This window comes from Heloderma suspectum, chromosome Z (assembly GCF_057233095.1).
Source record: "Heloderma suspectum isolate Gila_16-S chromosome Z, 16-S_ref, whole genome shotgun sequence".
Taxonomy (NCBI): Eukaryota; Metazoa; Chordata; class Lepidosauria; order Squamata; family Helodermatidae; genus Heloderma; species Heloderma suspectum.
In genome coordinates, this window is record NC_139476.1 from 16,344,435 (window position 1) to 16,365,000 (window position 20,566).

Sequence of the window (20,566 nt, forward strand, 5' to 3'; positions counted from 1 at the left end):
CCCCCTCCTTTGCCTGCAGTAGGTCCCAGGTTCAGTTCCCCAAAGTCTCCAGTTAAAAGGGTCCAGTAGCAGATGACCGGGAAGACCCTCTTGGAGAGCCCGGCACAGCAAATAATATTGAGCTAGATGGATGAACAGTTTGACGCAGCTTCCTAGGTTCCTCTTTAAATTGGCCTTTTCTTCAGCACCATGAGGACTAGAAACTTACTTTGCCTTTAGTGGGATTTTTGTTTTTGGTGGAATCGTTGCTTTCTCTGCCTGAGGCCTGCAAGAGTGCTGATGGACAAACAGCTGCGCTCAGGATTCGATGGATTCCGACCTTCTGACACGTCTTCGTTCTCTCTCTCTCTCTCTCTCTCTCTCTCTCCAGGTTCTACTGGGACTTCACCATGCTGCTGTTCATGGTGGGCAACCTTATAATCATCCCCGTGGGCATCACCTTCTTCAAGGATGAGACCACGGCGCCCTGGATTGTTTTCAACGTGGTCTCCGACACCTTCTTCCTCATGGACCTGGTGATGAACTTCCGGACGGGCATCGTCATCGAGGATAACACCGAGATCATTCTGGACCCGGAGCGGATCAAGAAGAAGTACCTGAAGACTTGGTTCATGGTGGACTTTGTCTCCTCCATCCCTGTGGATTATATCTTCCTCATCGTGGAGAAGGGCATCGATTCGGAGGTCTACAAGACTGCCCGGGCCTTGCGCATTGTCCGTTTCACCAAGATATTGAGCCTCCTGCGGTTGCTCCGGCTCTCTCGCCTTATCCGTTACATCCACCAGTGGGAAGAGGTAAGAGGAGGCAGCTGCAGTCGTGGTGCAGCCCAGCCAGCTAGGATCCTAACAGTAAATGAGGCAAGGTTTGCTCGGATCCTAACTGGCTCAGATCCTAACAGTAAATGAGGCAAGGTAGGCTCGGATCCTAACAGTAAATGGGGCAAGGTAGGCTCGGATCCTAACAGTAAATGGGGCAAGGTAGGCTCGGATCCTAACAGTAAATGGGGCAAGGTAGGCTCGGATCCTAACAGTAAATGGGGCAAGGTAGGCTCGGATCCTAACAGTAAATGGGGCAAGGTAGGCTCGGATCCTAACAGTAAATGGGGCAAGGTAGGCTCAGATCCTAACAGTAACTGAGGCAAGGTAGGCTCAGATCCTAACTGGCTCAGCTCTTAACAGTAACTGAGGCAAGGTAGACTCAGTTCCTAACAGTAACTGAGGCAAGGTAGGCTCAGGTCCAAACTGGCTCAGCTCTTAACAGTAACTGAGGCAAGGTAGACTCAGATCCTAACAGTAACTGAGACAAGGTAGGCTCAGGTCCAAACTGGCTCAGCTCTTAACAGTAACTGAGGCAAGGTAGACTCAGATCCTAACAGTAAATGAGGCAAGGCATGCTCATATCCTAACAGTAAATGGGGCAAGGTATGCTCATATCCCAACTGGCTCAGATCCTAACAGTAAATGAGGCAAGGTAGGCTCAGATCCTAACTTGCTCAGCTCTTAACAGTAACTGAGGCAAGGTAGACTCAGATCCTATGTGTAAATAAGGCAAGGCAGAAGGCTACAACAGAGAGAGACTTTTTGGTGGTAGTACCCTGTTTATCGAACGCCGTCTCCGGAAAGGCTTGTCTGGAGCCTACGTTGTGGTCTGTCCAGCGCTCAGTGAAGACCTTTGGGTTTCCCAGTCATTTTAAGAACTGTTTTGATCTACTCTACCCTGCTGCTGGTTTTAATTTGGTGTTACGGTGTTGCAACGTTTTTCTTCTTTGCTGTCGATTTTGTCTTGGTTTTATTTTGCACCTTTTTATTTTTTGTTTTGTCTTAATGTTTGTACTATATATTTTGGATGTATTGGACACCTCCTAGAGTACTTTGGTTATTGATCAGTTTCCAAGTACAGTAAATAAATAAACAAACTGGATTGGGTTCCGATCCTAGCAGTAAATTTAAATTGGATTGAGCTCAGATCCTAATGGTAAATTTTCTCAGGCCTTTTTTAAAAAGCCACTGAATCTGTGTTTTGTTTTTGAGTTGTCCTCTTCTGATGAATGTTGTTCTATTCCTCTGCTTTTTTTAAAAAAAAAATGAGTTTGTTTTTTAAATGTTTTATTTCTTTTTATTTATTTATAAGATTTATATACCGCCCTATATTTAACCAGATTCCTGAGCAGTGAACCATAAAAGAAGGGGTGGGGGGAAGAATCAAAATGCAGGATTTAAATACTTAAGATCAGATTCTTGTAATAAAACTGTGGTTGGTCAATGAGGGAAGGCTTGTTTGAAGAAAAATGTCTTCAGCAAACAGCGGAAACGAAGCCATGTTGGCATTAACAGGCAGGGAGTTCCGCAGAGAAGGAGTCAACATGCAGAAGATCTGTGCAGGCTGGCTGGTGGATCATGGGAGTTGTGGTCCAACTCATCCTGAGGGCGCTGTGGAAAAGTTGAGGGCAGCCGTGACGATTGGTTGGGCCATTTCAGGGCCGGCGCTTTTTGGCAAATGCTCAGCATTCTGCATGTTTCCATCCATGAGTCTTTGGGAATCCTCTGTGTGGTTCTGGTCTCACCCCATCTGCAAAAGGGCACTGGCAAAGGTGGTGGGAAAGGGGTGACCAAAATGATCTGCAGGGCTGGAGCAACTCCCTTACGAGGAAAGGTTGCGACGCTTGGAGCTTTAAAAAGTTCTGCCCGATAATGCAGCTGAGTGTGGAACATGTCAGAGGATTATAAGACAAGAGGTATAATGTAGGGAAAGAGAAGATTTTTCATCTTCCTCTTCTAATAGTAGAACTCAGGGGTCATCCAGAAGGAGATGAGAGGGGAAGTGGGACCATCTCACTGCCCTGCTGAAAGACCACTTGCTTCTTTTTTTCCTCTACCCTCCCCATCACTTTTTCCTTGTGCGCTGTTACCTTTTTTTAGATTGTAAGCCTGGCGGGGCAGGGACTGTCCTGCTTTACTGATTGCATGTAAGCCACTCTGGGAGGGTTTCTTGTGAAGAGGCAGGCTAAAAATATATCCAAGTCAATAAAATAAGAATGGGCTGGTGGGAGATCCAAGTCGAACCAAAGGAGAATCCTTCTTCGAGGAGTGTGGAAGGAGCATGCAGGACTCCCTTCCACAAGACGAGGGGACAACGGGACGCTTTGAAAAGGGGATTAGACAGATCCCTGGAGGTGGGCATGGAACGGGCCCCAATGGAACCTCCAAGGACAAAGGCAGTTTGCCTGTTTCCCTCATGCCCGGCTTGTGGGTTTCCCAGCAGCACCCAGTTCTTCCTGGCAAAGTTGTCCTTGAGTTCTTAACTCTCTCCTTACATTTTACCTGCTATTTCTTTTGGACCATGGGCCACATCACGTGGACAGGCGGTGCCGTTTCTACTCAAGCACCGGGCCGGTCCCTCCGTGGCTGTTCTTCGGCCGGCGTGGCAATGGACAGCCGATGGCTGGCGTCACAGTGTGCTGTGGAATGGCTGTGTTTGGAGGAAGGTTCGGGGACAAATGATGCCATTTGCCCGATCAGTCACCTTCTGCCCGTTGGGAAAAAAAGAGAGAATTTGTCAGGGGTGGGTCATTTGCAGGTAATCTTGGCTCTGTTGCTGGCTGGCATCATAGGGCACTAGCAAAAGCATTCTGCAATGCAGAAGAAAGACTTGAACTCAAGGTCACAGACGCAGCAATCAGATCTGCCCTTTTCTCTTGAAATGGTTTCTTTCCACCCTCCACTCCCCAAATTTTGAGTGTAACCTCTTTGTCCTTTCCTCCCCAGGGACTAGAACCATTTTTAAATGTCTTTATTTGCTCAGGCTCGTCCCTTCTCCTGTCCCTCGCTCCATCATCTACCTTGCTATCGGTTTCAGATTGTAGGGTGTCTGGGGCAGAGACCCCAGATTCTCTGGGCGGTTTGTAAACTGCCCAGAGGGCTTTGGCTAGGGGGCAGTGTTGAAATGTAATAAATAAAATAAATAAAAGATTTTGCACTTCAGACATGGTTGTGTAAAGTGCTGTGAACACCATTCTTGCTTGAAGGCTGCAGTCCAAGGGACACATGCAGTGCGGTCTTGTGCATGTCTACTCAGAAGTAAGTCCAATTGCGTTCAGCAGGGCGTACACCGAGGTAAACTGGTAGAGTTTTGTGGCCTTCACTAGGGAGCTCAAATGTGGCTTTTTCATTAGTTTCTATGTGGCTGATCCACCAGGTGGATCAAGGTGGCATACATGGTTATCCTCAGAACAACCCTGCGAGGTAGGTTAGGCTGAGAGATTTGCTACATCCTGTCCAGGATATGATTCCAGGATTCTCCATAGAAGAGATTATGAAGCAAATCTTAGGGAACATGTATATTTTATATGGTGTGGGTTGCATTTTTTTACTGTGATGGTCTGGAAATTTAGAATCATAGAATTTTAGTGTTGGAAAGGGCTTTAGAGGGCATCTAGTCCACCCCCTGCTCAATTCAGGATCGACAATGCAAGGTGGAAATATAGCATCTCTGACATCTGGACGTTTCTCCAAACATTTAGCTGAAATTCTTAATTTAAACCATTTCAATTAAAAATTGAATGAACCCCATTATCTCCGACATCCACAGTTTGAGTGAAAATGTTTATGTCTCCAAAGCAGCGCTACCCATGCACAATGCGGGAGGTATCAGCAGGTTTGCGGGGACCCCATGGCTCCCCAAAGGAATCCTGGGGAAACCCAAAACAGACCAGTGGCTGTGGAATGCAGGCGGATTGTTGGGAGAAGCACTCCACACTGTAACAAAACATTGCAGGTCCCACTGTTACGTTTAAATAAAAATGGCAACATATAGCAGGGGTAGTGGTTAGAGCACCAAGCCTGGGTTTTTTGCAGGGTGGGTGGGTCCTGGGTTCAAATCCCCCCTTGGCTGTGAAGCTCATTTTGGGCCAGTCATTCTTTTGCAGCCAAGCCTACCTCGCAGAGTGGTTGTGAGGCTTAAATTGAGCAAGGTGGGGAGAAAATGTACGCTGCTTTGAACTCCCTAGAGGGTTGGTAGGTTAGTTGGTTGGTTGGTATATTTATATTTTACATTTCTATACTGCCCAATGGCTGAAGCCCTCTCTTTTCTTTTCTTTTCTTTTCTTTTCTTTTCATCACATCTTTTTTTCCCCCTTTCCTAAATATTTCCTTTAAGTTTTTGCTCCGTAGGATTTGTCCGAGAGACACCGTTCTCTTTGTCATACTTTCTCTGAATGTGGTTTGTCCTTGTCAGCATCTTCTGGTGGACAGAACTGAGTTTCTCACCCTATTAATGACAGATAAAGTGTCAAGGCTTGAGGGGGGGTGGGGGTGGAAATCATGGACTTGGATAAATTGCTTTGGAAAGCAATTTCAGCACCATGGACAGAGAGTTGAATTTGCCTTCAGGCTGAGGCAATATTGACTTCCATATTTTAATGTTCTTTTTTCTTATTGTTTTCTCTTTCTTTTTCCCTCCTTCCTTCCATTCCAAAATGCCAAAGCCTGGCATATTATTGAGCGTGCTTCTTGACGTATTTACCTATTTATGTCCCGCTTAAGATGAGCCTTTGCAAATATCGCAAAGAAAACCCGAAACAAGAGCTTGGGTTTGGATTTCATCCCACTTGGAGTAGAACCCTTGAAATCAATGGGACAGTGCCAGAAGTCCCTGTGTTTCAATGAGTCTACTCTTAAGTAGGATGAAATCTGAATCTGAAGATGAGACTTCACAAATATCGCTGAAAACAAGAGCTTGAGATTGGGTTTCATCCCGCTTTGAGTTAGAACCCTTGAAATCAATGGGACGCAAGTTAGTAATGACTACCGTAAGTCCCCGTGATTTCAGTGGGTCTCCTCTTAAGTAGGATGAAACCGGAATCCAACCCAGTAACAATCGTGAATGTATTTATTTGCTACATTTATTTAAAACAGGGGTCTCAAACATCTTTCAGCCCAAGGTTCGAATTCCATTTCAGAGAACCTTTTGGGGGCGGTATTCCAGTGGTGGGCGGAGCAAAGGCAAAAGGGGGTGGGTCAAAAGGCATAAAGGGTGGGGCCAAAAATGCCTGCATCTTTTAGTTTTACCCTCTTCCTGCCAACTAATAGCCAACCCTCCTAAGTCAAGTTCACGTGGATCCTAAATTGTCACTACTATCAATCTTTAGTGGCCTCAGTGAACATTTAACAAAGAAATGCTGACTTTTATGATGGTAGCATCTCACTAACTGATAGAATTGGAAAGAGTCTACAGATCTCTCAATAATTGTGTGGTATAACTACCGTTGGGATATTGCATTGGTTGAAAAACTAACGAAATGGATAAGGGCACAAAGACCACGAAAAGGAATGTCCTGTGATGTGTTTGCATTTTGTTAGAATACTTTGACGTGCTCATTGTTGATGTTGAAAATATGTGATTAAAACTCAGTAAAAATAATTTTTAAAGAAATCTCCTAAGTCAGCCTTCGGAGAGGCATTTCAACTTTTTGGAATAGGAAGAAAGCCTGAGGCGGTTGGTGTTTGTGGAAGGGGGCTATCAGGAGAACCTGGGGTGGCTGGATTTGACCTGTGCCTGACATATTTTCATATTTCGAGAGTAAAATGTCTAATATTGAAAGAAAAACAGCCATGATTATGCTGCCCTTATACAGATCTGTGGTGTGACCACACTTGGAACATGGTGTACAGTTCTGGTCACTGCACCTCCAGAAACGCACCTTTTTTTTAGAAAAAAAAGAAAAGGGCAACTAAAATGATCCAGGGGCTGGAGCAACTCCCCTGTGAGGGGACGTTACAGTGCCTGGGACTTTAGCTTAGAGATAAAAGCAAGTAAGAGGTTACATGATAGAGGAGTACAAAATTATGTTTGGTGTGGAGAAATGGGACATGGAGAATTTTTTCTCCCTCTCTCCTAATCCTAGAACCCAAATGTCAGGAGTGCCCCAGCTGCCTCATAAAGTTCCCTCCACAGCCCAAACTAGACGCAGACAACGGGGATTCTCTCCAAGGCTTTATTCCTTTACAACCTAATGACTCTTTCAGATGCTAATTGCCAGCGACTAAGCAAGGAACTGCAATGGGTATCTTAGCAGGGTAACCTAAGCTCCATCTATGCAGTTGGTCCCCATTTTGAGGAGAAGGGTGGGAAAGCTGTGGAACTTATGGGCTAGGAGCGGAGGCTCCCACCCTTACCCGTGGGGCATCAGGGCGCAGCCGTTGCCGTAGTGCCAAGCGGGCTGAGCGCCTCCTCTCGGCACCCTCCACCTCACACCTCTCTCTGCACTGGCGCCTTGCGTCTAGCAACAACTGCTTTCCTGCTCTTTCGCTGCCAGGGTCACTATCTCTCTCAGGAATGCAAGCGGGGGGGACCTCTCCCTGCAGCTGCACCTCTGAGAGACGAGCGGCTCCTCTCCCGCGGGTTGTAGCTTCTTCAGAATCAGAGCTGCTTTGGGGTTCTATGGACTCATTTCCAACCCTGACACCAAAGGGGTCATCCCATGAAACTGAATGGTGGGGGATGAAGGATGAAAGGAAGCCCTTCTTCACAGCACAAAGTTAAGCTATGGAATTGGTTCCCACAAGATGTGGTTATGGCTACCAACGTGGACGGCTTTAAAACGGGACAGATTCCTGGAGGAGGAAGCTATGGACTAGTCCTGATGTCTCTGTGCTACCTCCAGTATCAAAGCCAGTACTCCTGTGTTGCTGGGGAACATGGGTGGGAGGGTGCTGTTGTGCTCGTGTCCTGCTTGCGGGCTTCCCGTGGGCATCTCGTTGGCCACCATGTGAATAGAACTCCTGATGAGAAGTGCCATGGAGAGCTTCTCCTTAGAGCTGGGGGGCGGGGCTGGATTTTTGTGCTCCATTCAGTTCTTTGGCCCTGCAAAACAAACTCAGTTCTTGGTCTATCTCAGTGGCTGGTGGGTCCAATGTCAGTGGGCCAGTGAATCCGCTCCAGGTTTCAGTCAGAACCAGTCAGCACTCTAAAGGAGCTGCAGGCACCTTGGAGAGCCCCTTTAGAGTTCTGACTGGTTCTGACTGAAACCCGGAGCGGATTCACCGGCCCACTGACATTGGAGCCACACATCTTTTTTTTGTGCACGGCTTCGGTTGGTGGATCTCAGGGTAGAGGCTGGCTGTGGATGATGGTAGTCCAAGGGCCCCCGGTTGGGGAAGGCTGCCTTAATCCACGCCATGAGGGACACGTGCATGAGCGAGATGCGGTGCTCCAATGTGCTTCTGTCTGCCGGCCGTTCCCACTGGCCATTCCTCTCACAAGCACCACAGAGCAGAGCTGTTCTCTGATGCTCCTGGCTGTAATTCCCCAGGCAGATTTAATATGCGAACAATTAATCTGTCCTCATCAGAAGGCCAGGACATTTTGTGTTTTTTTCCCCTTGCTTCTCCTCTGCTTCACAGCACTGTGCACTGTGCTCTGCAGAACAGCTTTGGATCTCACCATGCCTGTGAGTGGGGCTCCCTTGGAGGGACAAGGAGCATTCCTCCTCCTCTGGGTTCAAATCCTGCTGCGGCCTCTCCCTGTCTTTCAGGGCCTAATTTCTAGCACATGCCCTGTCCCTGGCTCGATCCCTGAGCATCTCCAGGTAAAGCAGAGGCGGGGAGCCCGTGGCTGTCCCAGTGTGGCATCAACATTGCCCATCTGCATGCTGCCTTTGGCTGATGGGAGTTGGCCCCCCAAGTTAAAGGAACATAATGTTTCCTGCAGAGCTCACTACTCCCTACTATCAAGGTCTCTTTATGAAAAGGAAGACCTTGAGCTCTTCAGTTGGAAGGGACCTCACAGCTCATCTAGTCCAACCTCATTCTCAATGCAGGACCTGCACTATAGGGAAGCACCTCCAGCATCCTGAGAGATGGCCACGCAGCCTCTGACTAAATATCTTCAGGGAAGGTGTTCACGCCACCTCCCAGACATCTCCAGGAGGTCACCATCCAAGAGTTCACACCACCATCTCCTGGAGTTCACTGTCTAGGAATTCATACCACCATCTCCTGGAGTTCACCATCTAAGAATTCATACCATGATCTCCAAGAGTTCATACTGCCATCTCCAGGAGTTCACACCACCATCTCCTGGAGTTCACTGTCTAGGAATTCACACCACCATCTCGAGGAGTTCACACCACCATCTCCTGGAGTTCACTGTCTAGGAATTCACACCAGAATCTCCAGGAGTTCACACCACCATCTCCAGGAGTTCACACCACCATCTCCAGGAGTTCACACCACCATCTCCTGGAGTTCATCATCTAAGATTTCATACCATGATCTCCAAGAGTTCACACCACCATCTCCAGGAGTTCACGCCGCCATCTCCAGGAGTTCACACCGCCATCTCCTAGAGTTCACTGTCTAGGAATTCACACCACAATCTCCAGGAGTTCACACCACCATCTTCTAGAGTTCGCTGTCTAGGAATTCACACCACCATCCCCAGGAGTTCACACCACCATCTCCTGGAGTTCACTGTCTAGGAGTTCACACCACCATCTCCAGGAGTTCACACCACCATCTCCAGGAGTTCACACCACCATCTCCTGGAGTTCATCATCTAAGAATTCATACCATGATCTCCAAGAGTTCATACTGCCATCTCCAGGAGTTCACACCGCCATCTCCAGGAGTTCACACCACCATCTCCTAGAGTTCACTGTCTAGGAATTCACACCACAATCTCCAGGCGTTCACACCACCATCTCCTAGAGTTCACCGTCTAGGAATTCACACCATCACCTCCAGGAGTTCACACCACCATCTCCTGGAGTTCACTGTCTAGGAATTCACACCACCATCTCCAGGAGTTCACACCACCATCTCCTGGAGTTCGTCATCTAAGAATTCATACCATGATCTCCAAGAGTTCATACTGCCATCTCCAGGAGTTCACACCGCCATCTCCAGGAGTTCACACCGCCATCTCCTAGAGTTCACTGTCTAGGAATTCACACCACCATCTCCAGTAGTTCACACCACCATCTCCTAGAGTTCACACCACCATCTCCAGGAGTTCACACCACCATCTCCTGGAGTTCACTGTCTAGGAATTCACACCACCATCTCCTAGAGTTCACCGTCTAGGAATTCACACCACCATCTCCAGGAGTTCACACCACCATCTCCAGAAGTTCACACCACCATCTCCAGGAGTTCACACCACCATCTCCTGGAGTTCACCATCTAAGAATTCATTCCATGATCTCCAAGAGTTCACACCGCCATCTCCAGGAGTTCACACCGCCATCTCCAGGAGTTCACCGTCTAAGAATTCACACCACCATGTCCAGGAGTTCACACCGCCATCTCCAGGAGTTCACACCGCCATCTCCAGGAGTTCACAGTCTAAGAATTCACACCACCATCTCCTGGAGTTCACAGTCTAAGAATTCACACCACCATCTCCTGGAGTTCACCATCTAAGAATTCATACCATGATCTCCAAGAGTTCATACTGCCATCTCCAGGAGTTCATACTGCCATCTCCAGGAGTTCACACCACCATCTCCTAGAGTTCACCGTCTAGGAGTTCACACCACCATCTCCAGCAGTTCACACCACCATCTCCAGGAGTTCACACCGCCATCTCCAGGAGTTCACCGTCTAAGAATTCACACCACCATGTCCAGGAGTTCACACCGCCATCTCCAGGAGTTCACCATCTAAGAATTCATACCATGATCTCCAAGAGTTCATACTGCCATCTCCAGGAGTTCACACCACCATCTCCTAGAGTTCACCGTCTAAGAATTCACACCACCATCTCCTGGAGTTCACACCACCATCTCCAGGAGTTCACACCACAATCTCTAGGAGTTCACACCACCATCTCCAGGAGTTCACACCACCATCTCCTGGAGTTCATCATCTAAGAATTCATACCATGATCTCCAAGAGTTCATACTGCCATCTCCAGGAGTTCACACCACCATCTCCTAGAGTTCACTGTCTAGGAATTCACACCACAATCTCCAGGAGTTCACACCACCATCTCCTAGAGTTCACCGTCTAGGAATTCACACCACCATCTCCAGGAGTTTACACCACCATCTCCAGGTGTTCACACCACCATCTCCTGGAGTTCACCATCTAAGAATTCATTCCATGATCTCCAAGAGTTCACACCGCCATCTCCAGGAGTTCACACCGCCACCTCCAGGAGTTCACACCGCCATCTCCAGGAGTTCACCGTCTAAGAATTCACACCACCATGTCCAGGAGTTCACACCGCCATCTCCAGGAGTTCACACCGCCATCTCCAGGAGTTCACACCGCTATCTCCAGGAGTTCACCGTCTAAGAATTCACACCACCATCTCCTGGAGTTCACCATCTAAGAATTCATACCATGATCTCCAAGAGTTCATACTGCCATCTCCAGGAGTTCATACTGCCATCTCCAGGAGTTCACACCACCATCTCCTAGAGTTCACCGTCTAGGAGTTCACACCATCATCTCCAGGAGTTCACACCACCATCTCCTAGAGTTCACCGTCTAGGAGTTCACACCACCATCTCCAGGAGTTCACACCGCCATCTCCAGGAGTTCACATCACCATCTCCTAGAGTTCACCGTCTAGGAATTCACACCACCATCTCCAGGAGTTCACACCACCATCTCCAGGAGTTCACACCACCATCTCCAGGAGTTCACACCACCATCTCCTGGAGTTCACCATCTAAGAATTCATTCCATGATCTCCAAGAGTTCACACCGCCACCTCCAGGAGTTCACACCGCCATCTCCAGGAGTTCACCGTCTAAGAATTCACACCACCATGTCCAGGAGTTCACGCCGCCATCTCCAGGAGTTCACACCGCCATCTCCAGGAGTTCACCGTCTAAGAATTCACACCACCATCTCCTGGAGTTCACCATCTAAGAATTCATACCATGATCTCCAAGAGTTCATACTGCCATCTCCAGGAGTTCACACCACCATCTCCTAGAGTTCACCGTCTAGGAGTTCACACCACCATCTCCAGGAGTTCACACCACCATCTCCTAGAGTTCACCGTCTAGGAGTTCACACCACCATCTCCAGGAGTTCACACCGCCATCTCCAGGAGTTCACACCACCATCTCCTAGAGTTCACCGTCTAGGAATTCACACCACCATCTCCAGGAGTTCACACCACCATCTCCAGGAGTTCACACCACCATCTCCTGGAGTTCACCATCTAAGAATTCATTCCATGATCTCCAAGAGTTCACACCGCCACCTCCAGGAGTTCACACCGCCATCTCCAGGAGTTCACCGTCTAAGAATTCACACCACCATGTCCAGGAGTTCACACCGCCATCTCCAGGAGTTCACACCGCCATCTCCAGGAGTTCACCGTCTAAGAATTCACACCACCATCTCCTGGAGTTCACCATCTAAGAATTCATACCATGATCTCCAAGAGTTCATACTGCCATCTCCAGGAGTTCACACCACCATCTCCAGGAGTTCACACCACCATCTCCAGGAGTTCACACCACCATCTCCTGGAGTTCACCATCTAAGAATTCATACCATGATCTCCAAGAGTTCATACTGCCATCTCCAGGAGTTCACACCACCATCTCCTGGAGTTCACTGTCTAGGAATTCACACCACCATCTCCAGGAGTTCACAGCACCATCTCCTGGAGTTCACACCGCCATCTCCAGGAGTTCACACCACCATCTCCTGGAGTTCACCATCTAAGAATTCATACCATGATCTCCAAGAGTTCATACTGCCATCTCTAGGAGTTCACACCACCATCTCCTGGAGTTCACCATCTAAGAATTCACACCACCATCTCTAGGAGTTCACACCACCATCTTCTGGAGTTCACTGTCTAGGAATTCACACCACCATCTCCAGGAGTTCACAGCACCATCTCCTGGAGTTCACCATCTAAGAATTCATACCATGATCTCCAAGAGTTCATACCGCCATCTCCAGGAGTTCACACCACCATCTCCAGGAGTTCACACCACCATCTCCTGGAGTTCACCATCTAAGAATTCACACCGCCATCTCCTGAAGTTCACCGTCTAAGAATTCACACCACCATATCCTGGAGTTCAGTTGCCATTGTAACGGCTGGTACTCTGAAAGAGTTTTGGGAAGCTGCTCTATTTAAAGACACCAGGATTTCCCTTGCTCTTCTTAATTGTGGGTTTAATTGGGCACACAGTTCTAACCACATTGTTTTATTACCATTAATTTGCTTCTTTATTTGCATTTACTGTTTTACTTCAAATGACATTGTCACCTGGCCAGGGATGACGGATGTGCCTTTGATCCAGATGTAATCCCAGAAGGAGTAGACACATCACAATCACTGGAACTTAGCATAGTCACACAACTCACTCCCATCTAAGTGCTTTCAGTGGGTCTCCTCTGAGCCTGGCCAAATCTGGGTCCAGACGAATAATAATGGACAGGGCCTCGTGCTTGCATCAACAGAAGCCGCTGGGAACCAGGAGGAGGTTGCCTGCTGCCTCTCTGCAGGATGTTGTTTTCTACCTTTGATTCCTTCTTGTCAGCCTGTTAGTGCTCTGCGCAGGCTAGGGTTGGATCGTTCAGTCACTCCCAGTGTAAATGTACTGGAGAACAACTCACCCATCTTGGGGCAGGCTGTTTATTGCTTCTCTGAATGAGTCCCCTTCCAATGAGGAAATACACTAAGAATGGTGACTAGTATCCTAGTCCTCCTAAAGCAGGCCCTGGTACAAACTGAAATCACGTCACCTGGCAGAGCAGGGGTATTTAACCGTTTTAACGGCTTTCAGCCGGAGGGCCTAATTCTATATCTGGGAAGCTCTCAGGGGCTGCTTTCCAGTGGTGGCAAAGGAGGTGGGGCACCCCCCCAAACACCAGCCTGTTTTAGCTTTTAAAGCTCTTACTGTCAGTGACTCAGCTTTAGGAGGGAGATTCCAACGTTTTAGAATGGGGAAAAACTGCAAAAAAGCCCGGAGGCTACCAAACAATTCATGGGGTGGGGGGGTTCTTACGGCCAACATGGCCCCTTTGCTTTTTGTCAGTGCAGACATGTGCGTTCAGGCTGAGAGGAATCTGGCTTGGGGGAGTTTGGGGGCTTGATCGGGGGGGGGCTTCCAATTCTGTAATGACAGCTGCCCCTCAGTCCGAATGCCTGGGGTCCAGCTCTTTTCTCCTCTTCGGTGGCTCCCCTCCCTGGAGACGGCCACCCTTCTCATTTCACCCATTATGTGTTTCCGAGCCCAATTCAGGGTGCTGGTTTTAGCCCATGGAGCCTTACCTGGCTGTAATACCTGACGGAGCGCCTCTCCTGACACGAACCTACTTGTGTACTACACTCATTATCTAAGGTCCTCCTTGAGCTGCCTACTCTGAGGGAAGCTCAGAAGATGGCAACGAGGGAGAGGGCCTTCGTGGTGGCCCCCCAATTGTGGAATGATTTCCCCGATGAGACCCACCTGGCGCCAACATTGTTATCTTTTTGGTGCCAGGCCAAGACCTTTTTCTTCTCCCAGGCATTTGGCAGCATATGATGAGTTTTAATAGATCCTGGATTTGTCTTAGGGTTATGGATGATTGCTTGAAGTTGTCTTTTAGATATATGTTGTCTTTGTGTCTATTGTCTGTTCCTTTGTTTTCTATGTAAATGGTTTTAACCTCTGCATACTGGATTTTTAATGTTTTTAATCTTTGTAAACTGCCCAGAGAGCTTTGGCTATGGGGCGGTATAGAAATGTAATAAAGAATAATAACCCTCTTCCTTTCAGATCTTCCACATGACCTACGACCTGGCCAGCGCGGTGATGCGGATCATTAACCTCATTGGGATGATGCTCCTTCTTTGTCACTGGGACGGATGCCTCCAGTTCCTGGTGCCCATGCTCCAAGATTTCCCCAGCGACTGCTGGGTCTCCATCAACGGCATGGTGGTGAGTGAGGAAGGGCGGGTGTTCCCCTGCCGCAGCTGTGCAACTCTGTTGCTTGAGTCGCGTCAAGGACCTCCCTGAGGACTAGCAATGGCCTTGGCCCCTGTTGGCGTCCTGCTCTGTGGTTACCCGAGGCCCACCGGGGAAGCAAAGCTCATCTTGCAGGCTCCGAGCAAGTAGAACAGCAGGTCAAGGCAGGCAAAGTTGGGCTAGGTAGGTAGGGTCAAGTCAAGGGAAGTGCATCAGACACAGCAAGAGAGGGAAAGGCAGAAGCCCTCTTGTATACAGAGTAGCTGCAGCAGGACCACGCACAGCTCAGGGTGTGAGCATTGCTGGCTGGAGCTCTCCTCTGCTAGAAACAGGAGGATGTTGTCTCAGCAGAGAACTGAAGCCAAATGTAGGCAGCCACCATCCGGAGGAGCTGGCTGGCCTTTTAAAGGACCCACATCTGATTCTGCAATCTTAGACTTCTGCGAGGCTGGAGAGAAGGAGGGTCTGCCAGGGACTCATCCTCTTAGCCCGAGGATAAAGGCAGGGCTGTGTCTGGCTGGCAGGGCCCTGAATACAGGACTGACACTCTTCTCCTGTAGCCTGAAAAGGCTGACAGCAGCTTACAAGATCAGGAGTGTGACCATTGCTGCCCGCAAGCTTACAGTCTAAAAGACCTGACATAAAAGGAAAGCGGGTTGGGAGGGAGGAGGAAAATGGAATTAAGTGGAAGCAAGTGTTGGGTGCCTTCATGTGTGTTTTTAGAGTTGTATTTTAAGCCATCCTAGCGGCCCTTGGTTCTATGGCTGGTGGATGAGGCTAGAGTCTGCAGTCCCAGGGACTTAGATTATTAGTTATTATTAGTTATTATTATTAGACTTAGCTTATTATTAGATTATTAGTATCCCTCCCCCGCCCCATGGAAAGATAGCAGAATTGCTCCAGGAAAAGGAGGCTGTCCATGGCATCTCTGTATGAACCACCATTCTCGGATGGCCTCTTTCCAAATTGGGCATCGTGCTTAGTAGCGTGTGACTCACACACAAATCCAGAGGGCATCAGTCCAATGACAGATTTCTATCTCTGGTATTGGAAAGTTTGGGAGAAACACTTCCTTACATTCACAGTTACGTCTGAGCCAGGAGTAGGCAACTTGGGGCCTGACAGCTGTGTTGGACTCCCAGCTCCCATAAGCCCCTAGCCAGCATGGGCAATGGCAAGGAGTGATGGGATTTGTGGCCAAAAACACCTTCCCCTGCCTAAGCTGCTCTGAGAATTTTTTTTAAAAAGTTGTATGCCCAAGGGATCCAAACTCCACGATGCCATGAGCTGAATCCCACAACCTGTGAGAATGATGTACATTTACATGTTCTTTCCCCCAGTTTTGTAATTCTGCATATGTTTTTTTTAAAAAACTCTGTGGAGTAATTCCATTCTGGTTTTGCTAGCAAGGACAACAGCATTACGCAGAGAAATCCCAGCCCCCCCTTGCTAACCAGCTGCTGGAAATCTTATTTCCCTTCTCCATGAGCCCTTGCCAAAGGAAGTGAGGTGGGTGGCTACTAGGAGGAAAGCCTTTTCTGCTGTGGCACCCCGGCTGTGGAATGAGCTCCCTAGTGAGGTTCGCCTGGCACCTGCATTGTATTCCTTCCAGCGCCAGGTGAAGACCTTTTTGTTCTCCCAGGCATTTTAGCACTGTAGCTTCCTAGACTTTTAGCTTTGCTGTTTTACATCTGTATTTTAAATCCCTGCATTGCTGCTAGGTTATATTCTGGCTGTATTGTTACACTGTGGTTGTAATGTTTTATGAATTTTGTATTGTTTTATTGTGTGCTCTTTGGTTTTAATTTTTGTGAACCGCCCAGAGAGCTTCGGCTATTGGGCAGCACAGAAAACAAACAAATAAATAAACAAATAAATAAATAAATATTCAGCAGCCCTATCTGGCCTCTTAAGATTTCCCCCCAAGTGTGTTTGCCCAGATACTGCCAATCAACCTTTTGGGACCATATGGACTAGAAACTTGGATCTAGTGTTACCTGTTTTTTAACTGAAAGTTGAGATTGTAATGACGACGGTGCATATGTGCCTGGGGGCCCCTTTGAAGCTCTTCCCCTCTCTTGCCCTTCTAGAACGACACCTGGAGCGAGCTCTACTCCTTCGCCCTTTTCAAGTCCATGAGCCACATGTTGTGCATTGGGTACGGGCGCCAAGCACCGGAGAGCATGACCGACATCTGGCTGACAATGCTGAGCATGATCGTGGGCGCCACGTGCTATGCCATGTTCATCGGCCACGCCACGGCCCTGATCCAGTCTCTGGACTCCTCCCGGCGCCAGTATCAGGAGAAGGTACGAAGGTGGGGTGTGAAAAAGAGTGCGTGCGCATGTGCACACCTCTGCTGTTTGCTGGATTTTACGTAAACCAGGTGTGTCAAACCTCTTTCAGCCGGAGAGCTGGATTCCATGTAGAAGAAGCTCTCGGGGCCCACGGTCTGGTAGTGGGCGGGGCCAAAGACAAAAGGGGTGTGGTCAAAATCCCAGAAGTCCCAGCATATTTTTGCTTTATGCTCTGATCCTGGAGGTGTAGGATATTGTCACAGTAGTAGAAGTAATAAAAACGATCATGATGTTGTTGACATCTTCTGGCCATCTCTAACTTTGCAAGCGTGTTTTTAGGGGGGGAAAGGAGAGAAGGCTGGTGGGTGAACACAGTTCTTGGTTCTTCAGGGTATCCATGCCACTTCCATATGAACAAACATCCCTTGTATGGATGCAGCCACAGCAAATGGCATTGACGTAGAGCACGACACCCTATTTTGGTTCCAGTTCTGTTGGCACTCCCCACCTGCGCTTGCTATTAGAAGGAGTGGCAGAGACTGAGTGGTGTAAATGTTGTTAGAGCACGAGAAAGCTGACTTTTACCTTGCCTTTCAAAATGAAACCTGGTTTCCCCAAATTAGGAGAGGTTTAGAATGCTTATCAAATGCACATTTTGACTTACGATAAGATTGTAATGAACGCACTCCCTCCCTCCCCACAACTCTTTTTAACTTCTTGAGTGTTCTGACTTATATCCATTTATCCTGTTTATCGGTTTGCATTGTATTGTACTTTACTCTTTTAAATATTTGTATTTTATATTTTTCACCCTTCTGTGGCACTTTAGTCTTTTCACTGATTGTAATCTGCCCAGTGAACATTAGTTATTGGGCTGATTAGAAATGTAGTAAGTAAAATAATAATAATAATAATAATAATAGCCAATTTAGGCTATATTATAATTCAGACTAATAGCCAAATTAAGCCAATTTAGAGCAGGATTAGGGAACCTGGTGCCATCCAGACTACAACTCCCATCTTGCCTGACCATTGGTTATGCTGCCTGGGGCTGATGGGAGTTGGAGTGCAACCACATCTAGAGGGTTCCATGTGCCAGACTCAGAACTTGAAAGATTTGAGTGTTTTTATATGGGCGCATGACCAGATCTCTTTGGGAGGCTCTCCATTGTGTCCTTGCAAGAGTCTGTGTTCTGTATTTGGATATCCAGATCAGGAGTCCTGCTTGGAACAGTGACTCCTGCCATGTTTAATGTCTCCACTCTGTGATCCTGTCTTGATCCCTGCATTAAGCAGGGACTAGAAGACCTTTTGGGTCCCCTCCACCTCTAAAATTCAGCAATCTCTGCTGTTATGGTACTCAGTCCATTAATCAGCCTTTTAATTGCATGTCCCTTTATGGGCACCTCATGAGGGTTCCAAGGCAGGCTAGAAATACATGGGGTTGGGGAGTGTCATCTTTTTGGGGATACGGTAAAGGATGGAGCATGTCTCCAATTTTGATTGGAGAGCAAAGAGTGCCTTGGCTCTCTGACTTTTGAGCAACGCTGATCTTGGTTCTGCGGAGGCGGAAACGGCACTGTGCGGGGTGGGCACGAGGTTGATGGCTGGACCCTGCGGCAAGCTCGCCCCCTTTATCTGGATGCGTCCTTACGGATCGACAGACACCCAAGAGCTTCGAGTGATCCATCACCGGAGGCAGCTGTCACCCGCCTTCTGCTCACCCCCGGGCTTGTGAGCCGTTGCCACGTGAAGGGGGAAGCAAAAGCCATCTGGGTGACGGATCCCTCTGACATCTTGACATCTGCTTTCCTGGCCAGGCGGATCTCCAGGGGATAGGAAGCCCCTCTGCCCTGTCCGACTCCCAACAACTGCAGGGATGCTCTGCCCACATAGACAGCTGATAGTTCTCCTCTGTTTCTAAAGCAAGGAGAGTAATCGTCATTGTTAATTGCAGTATGTGCCTGTTTCTTTTCCCTGTGTGCATATAACTGAGAGTTTTTCCAGGATGGTCAACATTGACATTATGTTTGTTTGTTTGTTTGTTTGTTTGAAATTTATCCCGCTTTTCTGCCCAAAATGGGACTCAAGCCAGATCACAATAGCAAGACCAAGATTAAAACAAAAACATAATGAAAGCAATCCTAAAAAGAAACCCAAATAACTTAAAGGCACGATTGAAAACACAAGAAGAGAAATAAACAGCACTTGACCCAATAGAACACCAAAAGAGTAATAATAATATTTTAATATAATATAACATTATTATTATAGAAATTAACTTGACAGTTAATCAATGAAAAAGGCATGAGCTAAAATATTACTTTATTATTTTAGCTAAAATATTATTTTATTATTTTAGCTCATGCCTTTTTTCGTTGATTAACTGTCAAATTATTGCTGAAGAGAGTGATGGGCCCTGTGGAAAAGCATCAGCTATGTGACAGAACACTTGGGTCCCGGGTTCAATTCCTGGCATTGCCAAGTCAGGCTGGAAAAAAACCTCTCCCCATGCCCCCATCTGAAGCCCTGGAGAGCTGCTGCTGCCAGTCAGTGTCGACAATACTGGGCTGAATGGACCCAGGGTCTGACTCAATAAGGCAGCTTCCTATATTCCTGTTGAAATCAGCCCTTGGTTCAAAACCATGAGGACTAGAATCACACTTTCCCTTTAGGGAAAAGACCTTAGCTCAGTGGTATGCTTAGCAGGAGGTCCCAGGTTTGATCCCTGGCAGCATCTCCCAGTAGGGCTAGGAAATAATCCCGCCTGAAACCCTGGAGAGCTGCTGTGGCCAGTCAGTGCCAACAATATTGGGCTAGATGGACCTGACATATAGGCCAGTACAAAGCAGTTCTCTGTGCAACCAATTGAAAAGCAATTAAAAATCCTTCCGCTGGTTCACTGCCATCCAGGAAAGCCCATGGCTGTTAATGAACTGACTGGCTTTCAGTGTGTTCTGGGGCTTCCTGGGAAGGCTTTGTGAGCTTTTGGAGTTCTTCCGTGAAATGATGAACGTAGGACGCCAGTCTTGCCTGACAGTAAGGTTCCAGTCCTCATGGTTCTAAAGAAAGGGCTGACTTAAATACGAAGCTGTTTTCTACTGAGCTAGCCCATTTGTTCGTCTAGGTCAGTATTTACACTGACTGGCAGCAACTCCCCAGGATTTTAGACAGGTCCTTCCAGGCCGGCCTGGAAATGCTGGGGATTGAACCTGGGACCTTTTGCATCGCTCCTGATCTCCCCAGGTAAAGGTCAGCTGTGGAAGGTGTTCGGGGGCACATGCCCTAGGGTAGGGGAGTGAAAGTGAGGCCTACTGGCCAAATCTGCCCTGCCTGGGCTACT

General features: G+C 47.9%; 1 protein-coding gene across 1 annotated transcript in view; it reads left to right on the plus strand.

Annotated features, from left to right (window-relative positions):
• HCN2 (hyperpolarization activated cyclic nucleotide gated potassium and sodium channel 2) overlaps window positions 1-20,566 on the plus strand; it is a 51,238-nt gene that overhangs the window by 22,894 nt on the left and 7,778 nt on the right. Inside the window, exons 2-4 of the mRNA XM_084826052.1 lie at window positions 371-794; window positions 14,738-14,899; window positions 17,017-17,235. Of these exons, the coding sequence (XP_084682178.1) occupies window positions 371-794; window positions 14,738-14,899; window positions 17,017-17,235 (805 nt within the window). The remainder of the gene's footprint in view (window positions 1-370; window positions 795-14,737; window positions 14,900-17,016; window positions 17,236-20,566) is intronic.